Below are 20,178 nucleotides of genomic sequence, written 5' to 3' on the forward strand. Positions count from 1 at the left end.
AGTGTGACCCACTGGCATTTGGCTCTCCTTATCGTTTCATTCTGATAAAGTCTATACTTTTTTTTTTTTTTTTTTTTTACCAAACTGTATCAAACTAGAAATTCCAGTTGGACACTGGTGGTTCACAACCATCATGTACACCAAGAAAAATACTAAGTTTTCACTCAAACAAAAATAAAAAATAAATAAATAAAAAGAAAGGGGAAAAAGAAGTGACTTAGTGGTAGAGTACTTGCCTGGCATACTGAAGGCCCCAGGTCTGATTACAAGTATAGCAAGCAAAACAAGCATATAGACAAATAAGGTAATAAATTCAGAGTTAAAAAAACACAAGTACAGCCAGGTGCTGATGGCTTACACCTATAATCCTAGCTACTCAGAGGATTGCAGTTCAAAGTCAGTCCATGCAGGAAAGACTGTGAGACTCTTATCTCCAATGAACTACCAGAAAAACTGAAGTGAAACTGTGGCTAAAAGTGGTAAAGTGCTCACCTTGAGCAAAAAAAGAGCCTAGGGACAGTGCCCAGGCCCTGAGTTCCAGCTCCAAGAAAGACAAATAAAAAAACAAAAACAGAAAAGCACCACAAGTACAACTGGGTGAAATGGCACATGCCTATAAATCCCAGATATTCAGGAGTCTGAAGTGGGAAGATCAGATGTTGGAAGCCAATTGGGGCAAGTTAGCAAATTTCTATCTCAAAGTAAAACATAAAAAGGTCTGGGAATATAATTTAGTAAAAGCCCAGAACATGTGAAGCCCTGGGCTCAAAACAAACAAACAAAAAAGGCCTAAGGATTCTACAATTTCTTTTTGTATCAGTACCGGTGCTTGAACTCAAGGGTTCTCACTCTCATCTGTGACCACTCTACAACTTGAGCTACACCTTCTACTTCTGGCTTTTGCTGGTTATTAGAGGTAAGAGTCTTAGATCTGTCTCTCTGGACTGGCTTTGAACTTCAGTCCTTGATCTCTGCCTCCTGAGTAGCCAGGATCATAAGCACCAAATCTCACTGCTTATAAATGCAAAACTGACACTTGAAAATCAGGTATCCAAAGTACCAGAAGAATTATAAGTAGACTACACACATATTCACTGTACTGAATGAACTAGGATTATAAATCTGCCTAGGATGCTCACCTATGAATATTTTTGTGTGTGGTTTGTTTAGTTTGTTTGTTTTGGCTAGTCCTGGGGCTTGAACTCAGGGCCTGGGCACTGTCCCTGAGCTTCTTTTTCTCAAGACTAGCACTCTACCACTTGAGCCACAGTGCCACTTGCAGCCTTTTCTGTGTATGTGGTATTGAAGAATTGAACCCAGGGCTTCATGCATGCTAGGCAAGCACTCAACCACTGAGCTACTTTCCCAGCCCACCTATGAATGTTTTAATGCTTCTAACTCTTATTTAGCAGACTCTTAAGGACAAACTTTACATTCTCAGTCTCTTTACCCATCTTTACTTCATCTACAGAGAATTTAGTAACTGCCCACACAAAGTCAATAAAGGAAAAACATTCTTAACTGGGAATGATGATGCAACATTTGCAATCCCTGCACGTGGGAGGCCAAGGCAGGAGGATTACAAGTTCAAGGCCAGCCTGGACTACATAGCAAGAGGGTCTCATTTAAGGTTTGAACATTTTGTCATCCTACTAATATTTTTTCTGAAAGCTAATACAAATGGAGCAAATGACTGTTTTACAGAAATACTACGCAGTGGTTAAGAAGGCTATATGACTTTTCAAGTTTTTCAGAAACAGCTTTCTGTTATATTTTTAGCTTTTGAAAATAACAGAGACAAAATGGATTGTTCCAGTGGTACCTTGGAAAGCTAAGAAGTGTTGGAACATGACAAGTTAGATGAAAGACCTTTGGACACTTTTCACAGCACAACAGATCCCCTCCATTCTGGCAGACGGCACACCAGTCCTCGTTGGGGTCCTCATCTTTGCTGCTGCCATCTCCTCCAATCCTGGCTGACCTGTGTATGAGGCTTCGCACTGGAGACTTTCCGTTTACTAGGCCACTGAGCCCAGACTGTTTGCAGCTTTCATTCACGTCAGTGGGCTCAGTCTTCACGTGGTTCTCTAGGCTGGCTAATGTGTCCAGCTCACTCTCTAGATGCAGGTTAGTTGAGAGAGGTGGTGTCAAGCTACTCTCAGGGCTGCTCAACTAAGACAAAAAAGACAAATTCTTGAAAAAATCATTTTATCCTTATGGCACACAATGTGCGTTTATTTAAAAATTATGTCAGTATCCATACTGATAAACTAATGTTAACTTAAAATCTACTTTATAAATCCTATTAGTGACAGTGAAGAATGAAAATAACCTCAAAATTATTTAGATATGCTAATGTATGATTTTAGAATGTCTATCCCTCTAGTGTGGGGGAGGAGGGTTCAACTACATAAAAGGAAATTAGTTAAAAATTAAGTACACTGTCTGAAGTTAAGCAGTTGCATTCTTTCCTACAGAGAAAGCTGCCTATGGCACATTATTTTCCCATCAAGAATCTGTTGTATAGAGTTTGAGAAACATTCTGTATTGTCCTCCACCCACCTATCTTTCTACTAATGTAGGAAGGCTATGTAAAATAAACATGGGGGGGGAGGGAGTCTGGGGGCTTGAAGGCAAGGCCTCATACTCTTGGTTTAGCATTTTTTTCCCTCAAGGCTGGAGCTCTACCACCTGAACCACACTTTTGACTTTTTGCTGATTAACTGGAGATGTCTCTTAAGATTTGTCTCCCCAGGGTGGCTTTGCACCTCAATCCTCAGATCTCAGCCTCCTGGGTAACTAGGATTATAGGCAAGAGCCACCAGTGTCCAAACTCATCATCAATTCTTATAGGGGAACTTTCCAGATTAAGTTTACTAAAGACTAAAGCTATTGTTCTCTGACATGAATTTTTATGTGTCATTGAACATACTAATGCCTTGATGTTATTTTGGGGGGGGGGGGGAGAGGTCTGGTCGTGGGGCCTGAGCTCTGGGCCTAGGCGCTGTCCCTCAGCTCTTCAGCTCAAGGATAGCGCTCTACCACTGAGCCACCATCCCAGCCCTGCCTTGATGTTCTTGCATGCCAAAAATATAGTAATACAGATGCCTAGATAGGAAGGAAAACAAAAATCAAAATTTCTAAATGAAAGGGACTTAGGCCTTCCTCCATTCTACATTATAAATTTTATAAAACATCCTATTTAAAGCAACTCGTGGATGGCTAAAAATTCATAAACCAAAAAGGCAATTTCATCACCAATCTTTAATCAATTGTTTTCTTTCATATAAATGTTTTTTTGTGTGTGGTACTGAAGTTTTCAACATGGGGCTTTGACAGACAGGCCCTATTATTCCAACCTCCATTTACTAGGGTTGAAGCCTGAGCCTCCTGGGACCTTAGCCATACAAGAAATCTAAACGTTCAAGGACTATAGCTAAGGGTCTTTTGGGGACATGAGATTCAATATGGATGAGATGACTAATAAATTTAGAATAGACAGTATCAGCTAATACAAAATGTGGGGAAAAAATCAGGTTGCGGATGTTCCTTGGTGGTGGGGGCTTGCTTAGTATACACAAGGCTCTCAGTTTGACTCCCAATACACCTTGATGTGCGCACACACACACGCACACACACGCGCGCGGGCACATACACTGACAAGATAGAGCCTTATTTAGCATTATTACAAAAATATTAACAGAATAAAATTTCAAAGGCATTTCAAATGCATACTGAATTTTTTCTGATTACAGTTGACTCAGACGATAAAAATGAATTAGAAGAAGAGATATGTGGCTTGTGTCAGACATACAAACAGAAACAGAGATCCCCAGAAGCTAGACTGAGGTGAACTTTCTACCCGTGAAGCGACGCCCACAGGCCATGTCAGACAGACCCACAGGGATTTACCATGCAGGCACTCCTCCTGCCGTCTTCGGCCTTCTCTTGCTTCACAGCCCCGGAGAAGCTGCACACTTCATCTTCCATCCCAGGTTCCTGCTTGACCTTCACTTGATCTGACTTGAAACTAAGACCTGTCTTCTCAGCAGTTCTCCCTGACGATCCACAGCTAATAAATAACACACAAAGGTCACATGTATGAACTACGATGTAAACAAAAATAATTACATGAAAAGTATTTATTAAAGTGAAGACAATAGAGAACAACCACACACAAGGTTAGGATACCTCATAATGCAGTTTAGAGGAATGTGATGGGAGCCTACCTGCAAATCTCCTTAAAAATGTAAACCCGACTTTCAGATGACCCTAAGAATACATTTCTTTTCTTTTTTTTTTGGGGGGGGGGGTCCTGTCATGGGGCCTGAACTCTGGGCCTGGGTGCTGTCCCTCAGCTCTCCAGCTCAAGGCTAGCGCTCTACCACTTGAGCCACAGCGCCACTTGCAGCTTTTTTCTTTTTGCTTATGTGGTGCTGAGGAATCGAACCCAGGGCCTCAGGCAAGGCAAGCGCTCTACCACTGAGCCACCTTCCCAGCCTAAGAATACATTTCTTAATCTGAGGCACTTTTAGTAAAAATCATTTTCTAGGGGCAGTACAGGTTGAATTTTCTGTATTTGAAATACTTGGGATTAGTTTTCTGATTAAGGAATTGTCTCAAACTTTGAAACTGTGCAAATGAAGGACAGAATGGAACCCAAGTCTGAATTCTAAATATCAAATTCACTTAATGTTGCTTACACAAACATAATCAGAAGGTAATTTTATGCAGTATTTTAAGTTAAACCTTCACTTTTTTAAAATTTTAATTAAAAAAAAATTTTTTTTGTGGGTTGTGGGGCTAGAATTCTAGGCTGGGCACTGTCCCTGAGCTCTTCAAGGCTAGTTAGTGCTCTACAACTTGAGTCACAGCACCACTTCCGGTTTTCTAGTGGTTAATTGGAGAGAAGAGTCTCACAGACTTTCCTGCCCTGGCTGGCTTTGAACTGTGATCCTGAGATCTCAGCCTCCTGAATAGCTAGGATTACAGGTGTGAGCCACCGATGCCTGGCTTTAATTTTATTTTTTATCATTACTATAAAGATGGTATACAGAGGGGTTACAGTTTATATGAGTTAGGTAATGAGTACTTACTTTTCTTTTTGGAGTTTTCCCTTCCCATTCCCACTCATAAATTAGATAAATCATTTTCAACACAGTATCTAATGAGTACCACAGCTGCATTTGTTCAACCTCTGTCCCTCCATTTCTGTGTCCCACACCCTTCATTTTTGACTGTGGCCTACCACATGAGGTCAGGTTTGGGATTTTCCCTTGAGGTATGGCATGTCAACAATTTTAGAGCACTTCAGATTAGGTATTCTCAAGAGTATAAAATGTCAGTGATTGCTTCTTTTTATGAAAATAATTACAACTCTCTCTGCCTCCCAAAATATACAGGAACAGAACATTAAAGGTAGTTCATGAAGCCTTGTCCAAGGAAAAATTACTTTGGCTATTGGAAAGCAGAGACTAATAAGCAACCAGCAACCTGATGCATCCCAATTTGACCACAGAAGGGACAGGTAAGAGGGCTGGTACAGGCTGGGAATGTGGCTTAGTAGTAGAGTGCTTGCCTAGCATGCATGAAGCCCTAGGTTTCATTCCTCAGTACCACACACACAGAAAAAACACAAAGTGGTGCTGTGGCTCAAGTGGTAGAGTGCTACCCTTGAGCTAAAGCAGCTCAGTGATAATGCCTAGGCCCTGAGTTCAAGCCCAGGACTGGCAAAAAATAAAATTAAATAAAAAGGAAGACAGGTACGTGACTGGAACCAGTTCTATGAAGCTCTGTTCAGAGAAAGGAGTAACTACTAACTAATGATTAACTACTACTATCAAGTTACCAATTATTTCAAGTAGTATTAAAAAGCCAAACAAGTATTTAATAGGATGAATATTCAGAATTCGTACACACACACACTCATACTCACACACACAAATTGTTTAGTATTAAACAATTAGCTGTTAAAAACTTTTTGGCTTGATTATGGTTCTGCACATGGTCTTTCAAAATTCTTATTAAGTGATACTGAAAGGGTTACAGGTAAAATGAAATCTTTACAAAACTTTTTAAAAAAGAGAATGGGTTGGGTGCCGGTGGCTCATGCCTGTAATCCTACCTACTCCAGAAGGCTAAGGATCGTGGTTCAAAGCCAGCCGAAGCAGGAAGGTCCGTGAGACTTTTTTTTTTGGGGGGAGGTGGGGGGTCCGGTCATGGGGCCTGAACTCTGGGCCTGGGCGCTGTCCCTCAGCTCTTCATCTCAAGGCTAGCGCTCTACCACTTGAGCCACAGTGCCACTTCTGGTGTTTTTCCTTTTGCTTATGTGGTGATGAGGAATCGAACCCAGGGCCTCATGCATGCAAGGCAAGCACTCTACCACTGAGCCACCTTCCTAGCCCCCTGTAAGACTCTTATCTCCATTAACCACTAGAAAACTGGAAGTGGCACTGTGGCTCAAGTGGTGGAGTGTTCTCCTTGAACTAAAGAGCGCAAGGACAGCGCCAGGTCCAGAGTTCAAGCCCCAGGACCAACCAAAAAAAAAAAAAGAGAATGGCTAAGAATACAAGGGAAATACTACTGAATATGGCTAAATCACTGGAAACTGAGTTGTAGCTATATAGAGGTAAGACAGCCGACTTATTAAACACACAATTTTCATTAAATATATAATCTTTTTTTAAAAAAAATACTCACCTGCCTCGACTGCCGGTACTAGAGGTACTAGGGGGCCTCACAGGTGTGTGAGAATTTGATAAACCTAAAAAGTAGAAAGTTAAATTGAAGAGCAACACGTGTAGGAACGTTTGGAATTCAAGATTATTACAGTCCTATTCAGAAACTTCTGGAAATTCAAGCCAGCTGCAAAGTCAGGGACAGCATATCTAATCATTAGCAGGTATCAACCCGTTTCTCTCATCAGGTGATGAGAGATTCTCAGGTGAGAATCATCTTCAGAACAACACTATCCAACAAACAAAAACTACCACATCAAGAGAAACTGTCGTTCTTCCCTTCAGTCACCTATTCAGAATTCCATCTGGTTTGTCGGATGGGTTTTGGTTTTATTTTAGACAGAGTCTCAACATCTCAGAATGGACTCTTCTTACCTGAGCCTTCTCTTCTGAGTGCATGTGCCATGCTAGCAGTCCTTACTCTTTTTAAAAGTCCTAGCTAGAATAACTCCTAGTAAACCTCAAAACTTATATAATTAAAAAAAAAATATGGGGCTGGGAAAGTGGCTCAGTGGTAGAGCGTTTGCCGTGCATGCCTGAGGCCCTGGGTTCAATTACTCAGCACCACATAAGCAAAAAGAAAAAAGCTGCAAGTGGTGCTGTGGCTCAAGTGGTAGAGCGCTAGCCTTGAGCTGAAGAGCTGAGGGACAGCGCCCAGGCCCAGAGTTCAGGACCCATGACCAGACCCCAAAAAACAAAAAACATTAATGATGCACCTCATGCAAAATCTACATTTACATTTTAAGAGTTCTTCCTCCAGAAATGAGTCTTTTTCATAAGAAAAAAGGCAGCCGGGTGCCAGTGGCTCATGCCTGTAATCCTAGCTACTCAGAAGGCTGAGATCTGAGGATCGTGGTTCAAAGCCAGCCTGGGCTGGAAAGTCTCTGTGAGACTCTTACCTCCAATAAAACCGGAAGTGGCGCTGTGGCTCAAGTGGTAGAGCGCTTGCCTTGAGCTAAAGAGCTCAGGGACAGCGCCTAGGCCCAGAGTTCAAGCCACATGACCAACCAAAACAAAAGGAAAAAAGAAAGAAAAAAAAGCGACACATAGGTTACAGCAGAAGAATGTATTCTATCACCATTTCTGGACAGTTAACATATTTTGCCACTGTTTCACACACAAACTCAGGAATGGGGTTCAGTGACCTGTATAGGATCAATGAACACACCTCATGAATATTTTAATACTGTCCAGTAAATTTAAGTTTTTACTTTACAACTTGAAAATTCATGCTTTCCTTCAAATTTATGAAACAGATTTCTATGACTTAAAAAGTGTTTGAGAGCTGTACTAAATACTAAATAGCAGAGACAAGTCCAATGAGATGAGGTAGTTATCAACAGCAGAGGCTACAGTCACATACTTTATATCACAGCAAGAAGCCAGACTGTCAGCATTATTTGAACAGCAGCAATAAATTAGAGAATAACCAAGAAGAAAACTGTCTATGTGAGATTCAATTTTGTGTACCAAATTAGCTAGGAAATAGGATTCAGTTGTTGAGTCAAACATGAGTCTGCATGCTGCTATGAAGGTAGTTAGATATGATTAACATTTAAGTAAGTCAACTTTGAGAAAAGCAGATTATCCTCCTCAAGGTAGGTTGATTAAAGGCTCTAGACGCTAGACTCCAGACTATAATGTACCTTTCCCTGGATCTGCAGCCCTGCATATTTTAGACTTGCCAGTACTTAGAATCACAAAATCATGGGAGTCAATACCTGAAGATCAATCTCCCTGTTACACTCCCATTCCCCACTTGTGTTTTGTGTGTGTGTGTGTTGTGCCTGTAAGATATACATCTCCATACACACTTGCCTCCTGTTTGTTTCTCTAGAAAAGCCTAACATAAACACTAACTTTCTTGGAATAGATGGTGTTAAGGAAACGAGGCAAGTTCCCCACGTGCTTTACCTGATGATCCTGGAGATAAGGCAGAGGGTCCAGGGGAAGGGTTCATGGTGCTTGTAGGCTGTGGGGGTAGGTGGCTGCCTGTAATGTATCTACTTAGTAGATTATCTAAACTACTTGATCCAGCATCTTCCAACTAAAGAGAAAGAAGATAAAAATAAATCTGCTTCGATTAAAGAGGAAACATCATTAATTTCATTAGTGTCACTGCTTACACTCACAGTTTGCTAAAAGATTTTCCAATATAAAATTCAACTCAATTGTTACTTCCTTAGGTGCCTTTGAGAATCCACAGAATACAATCTTTTGTTTTTGAATCATGGACTTACCATGAAGCCCAGGGTGGCCTTAAAATTTGCAATCCTCCTGACTCAACTTCTGAGTGCTGAGATTTCATACATATATCACCTTACCCAGCTACAAGTACAAAATCTGCAAATAAAACTGTCTAGCCAGATGATACCCAGCTACAAGTACAAAATCTGTGACTATGGCTCATGCCGATACTCCTAACTACTCAGGAGACTGAGATCTGAGGATCCGTGGTTCAAAGCAAGTCTGGGCAGTCAAGTCCATGAGACTTTATATCCAATTAACCACCAAAAAGCCAGAAGTGGTACTGTGACTCAGCTGGTGGAGCTATCCTTGAGCACAAAAGCTCATGGTTAACACCAAGGCCCTGAGTTCAATCTCTAAAACCAGTGCATGCGCACGCACATGCACACATGCACACACGCACACAAAACACAAAAAACCTGTGTCTACACCTTATTCTTTAAAAATTTCAAGGAAATGTTGATGCTGAAATTAAAAGCCATTAAGGAAACCTGAAATAAATACTGTACATATCTTAATTGACATGATGGTCTAAATGACTCATTTACACGAATACAAACCTGTATAGGAGGAATATCTGGCAGGGAAGGAAGGTTCTCTGGGTTTGTAACTGAGGGGATTAGCTCTATGGCTGTAACAGATGGGCTGGTAGGACCTCGGTTTGCATTCGCCATAGTTGCTGTAGTAGGGCTCGTTGGATTAATTGTGGTGTTGTGTACTGATACAACAGGAAAGGGTCCGGCATGCCCTGGGTTTGAATGCTGATAACAAAGAGGACAGCATCATTAGAGGATCTAACAGGATATTTTAGTAACAATCTTTAGTTTAAAAAGGGTATTTAAGGAATCTCTCAAACTTTTACAAAACATTCAAAGCTTCAGTTTATTTATTTTTGTGCAGTTTGTAGGAAAAAAGACTTGCCACATGGTGATATGACCTTCCTTTAGAACAAGAACATATGAAGATGACAGGGAAGCTGTCTAGCTTACAAATAGCAGGCCAAGAAGGCCCGTGTTCTTTCTATACTCCCTGCTGACCCATTTGACTTTTTTCTAACAAAAATGACTAGAAAATAGAGCTTGAAAGCCATCTTCAGGTCAAAAGGAGGTGATGTACAGGTATGATGGCCCTGCCCAGACAACACCACATGTTGCTGGGAGTTTTATTTTAGAAAACAAAAGGATGGTAAAGAAAGGCAGAGAGAGAGGAGGGAAGGAAAGGAGGGAGGAAGGGAGGGCAGGCACACAGGAAGGGCAGGTTTATTCAAATGAACTCCAAAAAATGGGAAAAGGGAGGGAGGGAGGGAGGGAGGGAAGGTGCAGCTTAGCCAGGCACCCTTGGCTCAGGAGGCTGAGATCTGAGGATAGTGGTTCAAAGCCAGACCAGGCAGGAAAGTCTGTGAGACTTATCTCCAATAAACCACCAGAAAACTGGAAACTGGTGCTGTGACTCAAAGTAGTTGAGTGTTAAGCCTTGAATTAAAGGAGCCCAAGGACAGCATCCAGGCCCACAGTTCAAGCTGCCCCAGGACTGGCCAAAAAAAAAAAAAAAAAAAAAAGAAAGACAAAGTACAACTTGATATAGTAAAGAAAGGAAAAATTTACAAAGTAAACATGACTTTGATTCCAGATTTTAATATTATGTGACCTTAAAAAAGTCACATAATCTCAGTAAATTTAGAAATGAGGGTGACATCTTACCTATTTTATTGGGAGAACTGTTACAAATATCATTTAAGGAGATATATGACAGTTGTTGAGAATTTCTACCCGTAGATAAATAAATTATTTAAAAACTAAAAAAGCTTATTCAGTGATTAGTCAGGGCAGCTCACCAGAAAATGTTGAGAATACAGTGTCTGCACTCTCAAAAGCATATATAGTCCTTCATAGTATCCACAAGTTTCCCAAGAAATAAGGGTTCCATCAGCACCAAATTAAATTAGTATCTAAAAAGTGGGCATGCCTAAGAATGTCCAGCCCTGCAAGGGCCATCTCCAACATGCCTCTGCCAACTGCTTTCCTCTCACTTGACTAAGAACAGCACATCACTGGCCCACTCCTAACTGGATTCTCAGCACAACTTCCATTAAAAGAGGGAGGGACCTATACAGTTAACCAAAGGTACAATTGGAAATAATACCGTTGGGTACCAAAATTATATAACTGGTTATGAAACATAAATTAAAAATTTTCAAATGGGTTCAATTAACCAGCAAAAAAGATGGAAGTAGAACTGTGACTCAAGTGGTAGAACGCACGCCAGCCTCGAACAAAAAAAAATCTTTGGTGGGGCTGGGAAGGTGGCTCAGTGGTAGAGTGCTTGCCTTGCATGCATGAGGCCCTGGGTTTGATTCATCAGCACCACATAAGCAGAAAAAAAAGCTGGAAGTGGCGCTGTGGCTCAAGTGGTAGAGCTCTAGCCTTGAGCTGAAGAGCTGAGTTTCAGTGCCCAGGCCCAGAGTTCAGGCCCACGACTGGACCCCCCCCCCCCAAAAAAAATCTTTGGGACGCTGAGGCCCTAAATTTAAGCCCTAGTACCAGCACGCTCCCCCTTCCCCCCACAAAAAAGCTAAGGTCTGGAGGTGCAGCTAAAGAGATGAAGTGTGAGGCTCTGAGTTTAAACGCTCATACTGTCCAAAAAATTTCTATTTTATAAATAGAAGTGTTATAAAAGTGATATTTTAAAATCTTATGTTCAACACAAATAAAGTCTAAAACTTACAGAGTATAAATCTGTCTATAAATACATTTGGTTTTTGGTGGTGTTAGGGATTGAACCTAGGTAGTACCAAGAATGCAAGGCAAGCAAGTGACTATACTTCCAACCTACATTCATTTTTGAACGATTCTATCATTATCTTTTTTAACACAGGTAAATCAAAATTTCCTTAGATTTGCCAGCCACAATAGGAAAATCCAGGAGACACTAATCTCCAATTAACCACTAAAAAGCTAGAAGTGGTTCAAGTAGTTGAGTACTAGCCCTGAGCAAAAAATGCTCAAGGACAACACCCCCAGTACCTGAGTTCCTGAATCACAGTACCAACATAAACACAACACAACAAAACTCCACAAATATGTTCTTTGTCAGTTGTGGTACCTGGGCACTGTCTCTCAGCTCTTCAGCTCAAGGCTGGTGCTCTACCACTTGAGCCACATGCCACTTCCAGCTTTTTTTTCTATTATGTAGTGCTAAGGAATCGAACCCAGGGCCTCATGCATGCAAGGCAAACACTTTACCACTGAGCCACCTTCCCAGCCCACAAACATGTTCTTAAAGTTGAATATAAAAATTTATGTGTGCCAGGTGCTGGTGGCTCACTTCAATAATTCTAAACTACTCAGGAGGCTGAGAGTTGAGGATCACAGTTCGGAGCCAGCCCAAGTAGAAAAGTCTATGAGCCAGTTTCCTCCAATGAACTACTCAGAAAAAGCTGGAAGTGGCACTGTGGCTCAAGTATAGAGTGCTATATATAGCCTTGAGCACAAAGAAGGTCAGGAACAGAGCCCAGGCCCTGAGAGTTCAAGCCCCCAAACCAGCAATTAATAAATGAGTAAATAAAATCAAATTCTTAAATATACCAATGACATATCCTCAACAAGTGATTGTGTAAAACAAGGTTTTTAGTTTAAAATTGTATGATTCTTACAAATGTAACTCTAGGCATACTTGTCTTTGGAGGTGTGGCTGCATCATGGAATACTGAGGGCCGCTGTGTCGGGGGATGCCTGGAATCCTGGCGGCGTTCTGTGCCAGCCTCATCTGATGGGCCTGGAAAGCCCCACAACTCATGTTGCCTCGCTGCATTGTCTGGACACTGATCAGTCTTGGAGGCTGTGAGGAGTAGCAATTGCAGTATGTATAACTATTTTTAGAAATACATCTTTCTATTATAAAATGTTATGGCAAAATTCAACTCAAGACACAAGGATGCAATGCCATTATTCTCTTTTCTAGCCCTAATCCTCATCACTTCAAATTTTCACGAGAGGGAGAGAGAGAGAGAGAGAGAGAGAGAGAGAGAGAGAGAGAGAGAGAGAGAGAGAGAGAGAGAGAGAGAGAGAGAGAGAGAGAGAGAGAGAGAGAGAGAGGGAGAGGGAGAGGGAGAGATAGAGAAAGAGGGAGAGGGAGAGAGAGGGAGAGGGAGAGATAGAGAAAGAGAGAGAGAGGGAAAGAGAGGGGAGAGAGAGAGAGAGAGAGAGAGAGAGAGAGAGAGAGAGAGAGAGAGAGAGAGAGAGAGAGAGAGAGAGAGAGAGAGAGAGAGCGTGAGCCCAATATTAGTTTGGACTATGAAGGACAGGGAGTATAAGAGAGACACAGGCATGCAAATGATCTGACAAATGCCTAAACAACAGAAGAACCGTGACAGTTCTCGGGAAGACACAGTCTTGGTTCTTTGGCCCATGACCTTGTATCTATCAGGGAGAGATGAAAACTCCAGTACTTCCTAGTATGAGTGAGTGAGTTTGGTTTTTATTATTTACTCACTACCGTTTGTCTTGTCTCCTCACATCCCTACTGCAGCCTTTTCACTTACTTGCAGGATTCCCACTTCACAACCAGGGTGGCGGTGGCTTGATGCTCACCTGCTGCTGTAACATTTGTGGGGACGCCTGTCTGGCGTGCTGCTGTGCAGTGGCTGTTGTGGTGGGTACAGGGGCTGGTGGTTGCTGCATCCTCATCTGCTGCAACTGCTGCTGTTTCTGTGCATACACTTGCTGTTGCATGTGCTGGAGTCGAAGCTGTGCTAGGTTAATCTGTCCAGGAGTTTTACTGATGTGGTTTGTCCCTGGAGGAACTTGCCCAACCACCACATTAGGAGTGTAACCAGGAGCCGGTTTGCTCTCTATTACTAGATTACCTGAGGAATTGAAAAATGAGAAGAATTTGCATACAATCAACTGAACTAGCTGGCTACTCTGAGGATAAGCTCTTCTTCCTCTGATAAGTACCTCAAAGCATCCAAAAATACAGCAAGGATAGGAGCAAGGTTTGGACATACTGATGATCAGAAACCAAGTATACTCCAAAGTCTTACTCCCAAAAGACTTATGACTGGCCATAATATGCTATTTTCCCTTTATACAAATGCCCAGAAAATTGAAGAGTAAGTATTACTAGAGAAGGTCCATCTAATCAGTGTAAAGCAGTTCTCCCTGACAAGACTAGAGGATACTCATGATTGCTGATACTGATTCAAGCTGCTTTTGCACTGCCAAGTATTAACAGGTAGACTTTATATTGCTACAAAATTGTCTTTTATGGAAACACTGAACTGTTTAAACCATTCATGTCTTACAAAGTGACCATGTTCCCCCCCTTTTTTTCTTTTGCCAGTCCTGGGGCCTGGACTCAGGGCCTGGACATTGTCCCTGAGCTTCTTTTGCTCAAGGATAGCACTCTACCACTGGAGCCACATCCCCACTTGTGGCTTTTTCTGTGTATGTGGTACTGAGGAATCGAACCCAGGGCTTCATGTGTGCTAGGCAAGCACTCTACCACTGAGCCACCTTCCCAGCCTTTCCCTCACTTCCAACAGAGCCATTACTTTGTATGAACAGAGGATCAATTTTAGGAAGGTAGAGGCTGGCAGACCACATATGATCTGTCACACCATGTTAAGTTTTACAACCTTTTTAAAATGAAGGGAAAAAAAATTCTTAGTTACTCTACCACACAGAAATTATTTATAATGCTAAAATTCCAAAATGACCTAGTAGACACAGATTATATTTTAGCAGGACACAGGATTCTTCTATAATTCAAATGCTAAGGACCTGGCTATTTAGAAAACAAAACTACTGGGGCTGGGAAGGTGGTTCAGTGGTAGAGCGCTTGCCTTGCATGCCTGAGGCCCTGGGTTTGATTCCTCAGCACCACATAAGCAAAAAGAAAAAAGCCCCAAGTGGCGCTGTGGCTCAAGTGGTAGAGCGCTAGCCTTGAGCTGAAGGACAGCACCCAGGCCCACAGTTCAGGCTCCACGACCAGACCCCCCCCCCCCCAAAGCAAAACTACTCAAGGTTCAGGCAACTCTAATTTTGACCAGGTTTTTTTCTGATGCCATTTCAAGAGACAGAGTCTCATTATGTTGCCCAGGCTGCCCTCAGATTCTTGGACTCACACGATCCTGTTATCTCAGCTTCCTGAGTAGATCCAAATATAGACAACATGCCATTGGTACCTGATATTTTTGTGCCAGTCCTGGGGCCTGAACTCAGGACCTAGCAACTATCTCTGCCAAGGCTAGCACACACTTGAGCCACAGCTGCCACTTCTGGCTTTTTGCTGATTAATTGGCGGTGAGTCTTATAAACTTTCCTGCCTGGCCTAGCCTGCAATCTACAATGTCCAGATCTCAATCTCTTGAGTAGCTAGGATTATAAGGCATGAGCCATTAGTACCCAACTGTTTTTGTTTTTAATTGAACTATTTTTCTCTATCTCTGTAACTTTCTTCAATGGTCTTTATGTCAACAACATGAAATAACAAAAGCAAAGCTCATTGTTCTACCTAGTGAAAAGAGCACTTTGTCTTTCTAATATTCTTCAGGGTATGACCACTGGACACTTCAGCTTCCTGAAGGTCCTCCTCTATGTACCACTGGCATAATTAAACTATAGAATCAAAGTATTTTACTAGGGAATAAAGAATCATTTATATTGAACGCTAAGCTTTCAAAAAGTTGCAAGAGGGAGCTAGGGGCTGGTGGCTCATGCCTGTAATCCTAGCTACTCAGGAGGCTGAGAACTGAGGATAGCAGTTCAAAGCCAGCCCAGGCAGGAAAGTCTGTGAAACTCCTATTTCCAATAAACCACCAAAAATCCAGAAGTGGTGCTACGGCTCAACTGGTAGAGCACTAGCTTTGAGCTGAAGAGCTCAGGGACAGCGCCCAGGCCCAGAATTCAAGCCCCCATGTCCAATCAAGAAAAAAAAAAAAGTTGCAAGAGGGAAAAGCTAGAAAATGGCATACCTTAGCTGGGTACTGGTGGCTCATGCCTATAATCCTAGTTACTCAGGAGGCTGAGATCTGAGGATTGTGGTTCAAAGCCAGCCCAGGCAAGAGTTAAACTCAGTGGGACTCTTTATCTCCAATGAACCACCAGAAAATGGGAAGTAGCACTGTGACTCAAAGTGGTAGAGCACTAGTCTTGAGCTGAAGAGCTCCGGGACAGCACTCAGGCCCAGAGTTCAAGCCCCATGACTGACAGAAAGAAAGGGGGGGGGGGCCGCGAGGGAGGGAGGGAGAGAAGAAAGGAAGGAAGGAAGGAAGGAAGGAAGGAAGGAAGGAAGGAAGGAAGGAAGGAAGGAAGGAAGGAAAGAAGGAAGGAAGGAAGAAAGGAAGGAAGGAAGGAAGAAAAATATTATTGGCACACCTTAAAAAATATTATAAGGACTGGGAATGTGGCTTAGTGGGTAGGATGCTTGCCTCGCATGCATGAAGCTCTGGGCTTGACTCCTCAGTACCACATAAACTGAAAAGGCTGGAAGTGGCACTGTGGCTTAAGTGGCAGAGAGCTATACCTGAGCAAAAGCAGCTCAGGGACAGTGTCCAGGTCCTGTATTAAAAAAAAAAAAAAAGAGATGGGCATTGGTGGCTCATTCCTATAATCCTAGTTACTCAGGAGGCTGAGATCTGAGGATCATAGCTTGAAGCCAGCCTGGGCAGGAAAGTCCAGAAGACTCTTATCTCCAGTTAATCATCAAAACCCCAAAGGTCGAGCTATAAATCAGGTGTAGAGTGCTAGCCTTGAGCAGGGGCAATGCCTAGGTCCTGAGTTCAAGCCACAGGACTGGTACCAAAAAAAAAAGTCCCCACTATACAGGGCTGGAGTGTGGCTCAGTGGTAGAGAGCAACCTCAGTGATTGAGGCTGTGGGTTCAATTCCTACCAATAAAAACAAAGTACCACTACACTGAGTAAATTCTATGTATCATTAAGATATAAGGACATGACACTATAAAACCACTAGAATGAGTTTCCAACAAATAGGGTTATTTTCCAAATCATTCATATTCTAAAGTTTAAAACTATCTAAAATTTCTTTACGTTTTCTCCTTTCAATTTATTGCTTCAAGTTATATCCATGTGACAATTTCTCACCTAAATTGACTACATTCTTTGCCCAGAAGGTGGGATCACAATGGAAACGTATGGCTCCATTAGCAGCAGGGACAGGATCACACCGCGCTTTCAAAATATGACGCAACTGAAAAGTAATCTTTAAGGGTAAAAATTCACATTAGTCTTAAGATTAAATGCCAATTGAGAAAGCATATGAGACAGAGACTTAACAAAAGCCATACAAGCCCATGTGAAGTCTCTTACCTGAGACTCCATGCTTAAATTAGCAATCAAATATAATATACATACTTGAATTTCTGCTGGTTCTGATAAGAAATTAAATTAAGATTCTAGGTACCTTTAAAAGAATACATACAATGTGGTTCCACTTAAATAAATTCTCAAAAATGACACATCAGATTTGTGTTGCCTAAGATCATGGAAAAAGGGAACAAGGCAAGTTTTAAGGATAGAAATTTTCTGTACCTTGATGTAAGAGTGGCTGCATTTGCTGAAATTCACATTTACCCTTTAAAACGATAGTTATGCTTTCACCACCAACAGTGAGTGAAGGAGTAAAGGTAAACAGAATTGTACTAGGGCCAGTCACAGAAAACTGAAGACAGTGCGCGCCTCACCAGCCGCTTGCTGTACAGCAGAGCAGTGCTGCTGCCACTCGCAATCGCCCAGTTTGTGAAGTTCATGACATGCTTCACCTGCCGGGAGAGGCCCGTGATGTCACTCTGCTGCTGCAGGAGCTTCATCTGTCTTTCTTTCGTAACATTCTGAAACGGAAGAAGAACTTCACTAAAGAACATGCCACAGGAAGAAGACACATAGATACAATACTGACATTTCCCTTTAAAAGGGGGAGAAGAGCAGCTTGTGATTGTCTACTAAGGCTATAGTAAGAGGAGAAGTAACTAACAAAAGTGGAACTAAAACTCAGCTCTCTACGCTAAGATATTCCACATGTGAAATTCATGTTAGTCAATCTCTTATTCTTTAGGCATATAAAATGTTTAAAATAAGGTCTTCCTGTTAAAATATTAAACATGTATTATAGCATTATGAACTGAATTTTAGAAATAATTTTACATAATCAACTAAATTTCCTAGACCAATAAAAATGTGTCATCTGAGTGCCATCTAGTGGCATTACTTGAGATTAAAGTTAAAGACTGTCACAACTCAAAACAAAATGAAGATCAACTCCAGAATTCTAAGAATTAGGGGCATTTGTGATATGACAAAGTTCACAAATACGAAGGAGTTGACCAACCTATCCAATTTCAGAAAAAGGCTGCCAAGGAAACAAAAGTGCTCAAGGGAACTAGACCCCAAGGTTCAAATGACACAGCAACAACCTTACAATGACTTGGCTCTCCCCAAATTATTCAACTTGGTTGACTGCATAACACTTTTCCTAAGAAAGTAAGTTTCATTTTATATTGTAAATCAATGAATAAAAGTACTCATCTGGAAGAATTTTCATTTACAACTTCATCAAAAAAAAATCAATCCTTTAACAAAACCCAGGAAAACCTCTCTTTTTCTAAGTTTAGGAACATATCACATTAGAAAACATCTATTTTAAAATCACTATTAAAGTATATGGGACACTTGTCAGAAAGTACTGACATTCACTTCAATCTTAAAAGGTTTCTTTTAATTCTGAAGCTCTTAAACCCATACTACGAATATTAGCTATACAGTTGAAATGTACTTACAACTTAAAATGTATCAAAAAATAGCTACTGCTAAGTGCTCTCCATTCCCCTGGTGCTTTTGAGGTATAGAGCAATGAACAAGATACCCAAGAGGAAAGAGACACCAACTTTAGTGATGTGAGAGTTCTTTTCATCTCACCACTGTTTTCAGTGGAGAGATAGATTTAAAATTCAGAAATAATACACAGTTCATATAACTTATTTGTAATTATATGCCTAATATTTTTAAAGGGTTCTACAAAAAAACAAAATAGAAAAGGATCTAAGGACAATGAGAAGTTAATGGAATTTAAAATAGTTTAAATTATTATTCACCGATACAGAAAACATAGTCCCAAATCATGAGTCTATTAAAGGCAGAGAGTTTTCAAAAGAGAAACTTTTCCCCCCAAAAAAAACCACATTGGGAATTTGCTGAGAATATATCAGTTGTGGACACTAAAATTAACTTGGATTTCACAAACTAGATTCTCATCCACACAAATCTCAAAATATGCAACGTGATGTCCTAATTATCAACTAAGGTTTATAAATTTCAAAATGGGCATTTTTGGCAAAACACTGTAAAAATTTTTTTTAATAAATAAAGTGAAATACATACATGACTCAAGCACAAGCCCAATGTACATCTCAAAGAGTAAAATGGAGTCCCCTTGTTAGGGGTAAGAAAATAAATGGGCCAGCTTTGTCCATTTTTAGCACACTTTAGTCAAAATTCTTGCATTCCTAAGAGGACACAACACTCTAGTATACATAGCTAAAACCAGTGCTATTAACTTGGGCTGCAAAGTAACTAGAAAAAAAAAAAGGGAAGAAATCTTTCTCAACAGAAAATGTGAAAGAAAAACTTTAAAATTTCATTTCCATCTTCCAACCCAATTAAAAGGTTATCAATTACATTCAAAACAGCTGAAGAGCAAAAGAAGCAGTTTTTATTTATTTTGTCTCGGAACCATACCTCTAGCTGCTGTAAGAGGGATTTTCCTTTCTTATTAATCTCATTGATAAGGGTGAAAATGGCCACTTTAATTTCCTGTTCTACACGTTTGTTAGTCTCATTTACTTCTTTTATCCTGAATGAGAGAAATGCAGCATTAGGTCATCAACTTATGCTAGGTGCTGAGTCATCAACCTTTACAGAAACTCATTCAATGGGTCACTTAACAAGTAATTCAAGTTAACACTTCCTCAAAGTCTAAGACTTCCATTTCAGCAGACCATACCACTTAATTTGGTCCAAACAAGTTAGTATAGATATACAGAAAGAATTTTGTAATTAGCCATTTTAAACTCAGCTCATGAAGGCCAGTTTATCAAGCTGGAGACAGTCCCCTTAAGCTACTATTAACATGAAAGTGATATACAAACATCTAACACCAATGATAGCTGGTGTCGAATGC

General features: G+C 41.0%; 1 protein-coding gene across 2 annotated transcripts in view; it reads right to left on the reverse strand.

Moving 5' to 3' along the window:
- Positions 1 to 20,178, reverse strand: part of Trim33 (tripartite motif containing 33) — an 82,322-nt gene that overhangs the window by 12,502 nt on the left and 49,642 nt on the right. For both annotated transcript variants that reach the window (XM_070006396.1, XM_070006395.1), the window contains exons 6-15: positions 19,737 to 19,851; positions 17,687 to 17,833; positions 17,088 to 17,205; positions 13,574 to 13,848; positions 12,657 to 12,821; positions 9,545 to 9,745; positions 8,652 to 8,784; positions 6,700 to 6,763; positions 3,913 to 4,072; positions 1,823 to 2,172 (exon numbers count right to left, since the gene is read on the reverse strand). In XM_070006396.1, coding sequence (XP_069862497.1) covers positions 1,823 to 2,172; positions 3,913 to 4,072; positions 6,700 to 6,763; positions 8,652 to 8,784; positions 9,545 to 9,745; positions 12,657 to 12,821; positions 13,574 to 13,848; positions 17,088 to 17,205; positions 17,687 to 17,833; positions 19,737 to 19,851 — 1,728 coding nt within the window. The remainder of the gene's footprint in view (positions 1 to 1,822; positions 2,173 to 3,912; positions 4,073 to 6,699; positions 6,764 to 8,651; positions 8,785 to 9,544; positions 9,746 to 12,656; positions 12,822 to 13,573; positions 13,849 to 17,087; positions 17,206 to 17,686; positions 17,834 to 19,736; positions 19,852 to 20,178) is intronic.

This window comes from Dipodomys merriami, unplaced genomic scaffold (assembly GCF_024711535.1).
Source record: "Dipodomys merriami isolate MVZ:Mamm:240054 unplaced genomic scaffold, mDipMer1.0.p SCAF_7, whole genome shotgun sequence".
Taxonomy (NCBI): Eukaryota; Metazoa; Chordata; class Mammalia; order Rodentia; family Heteromyidae; genus Dipodomys; species Dipodomys merriami.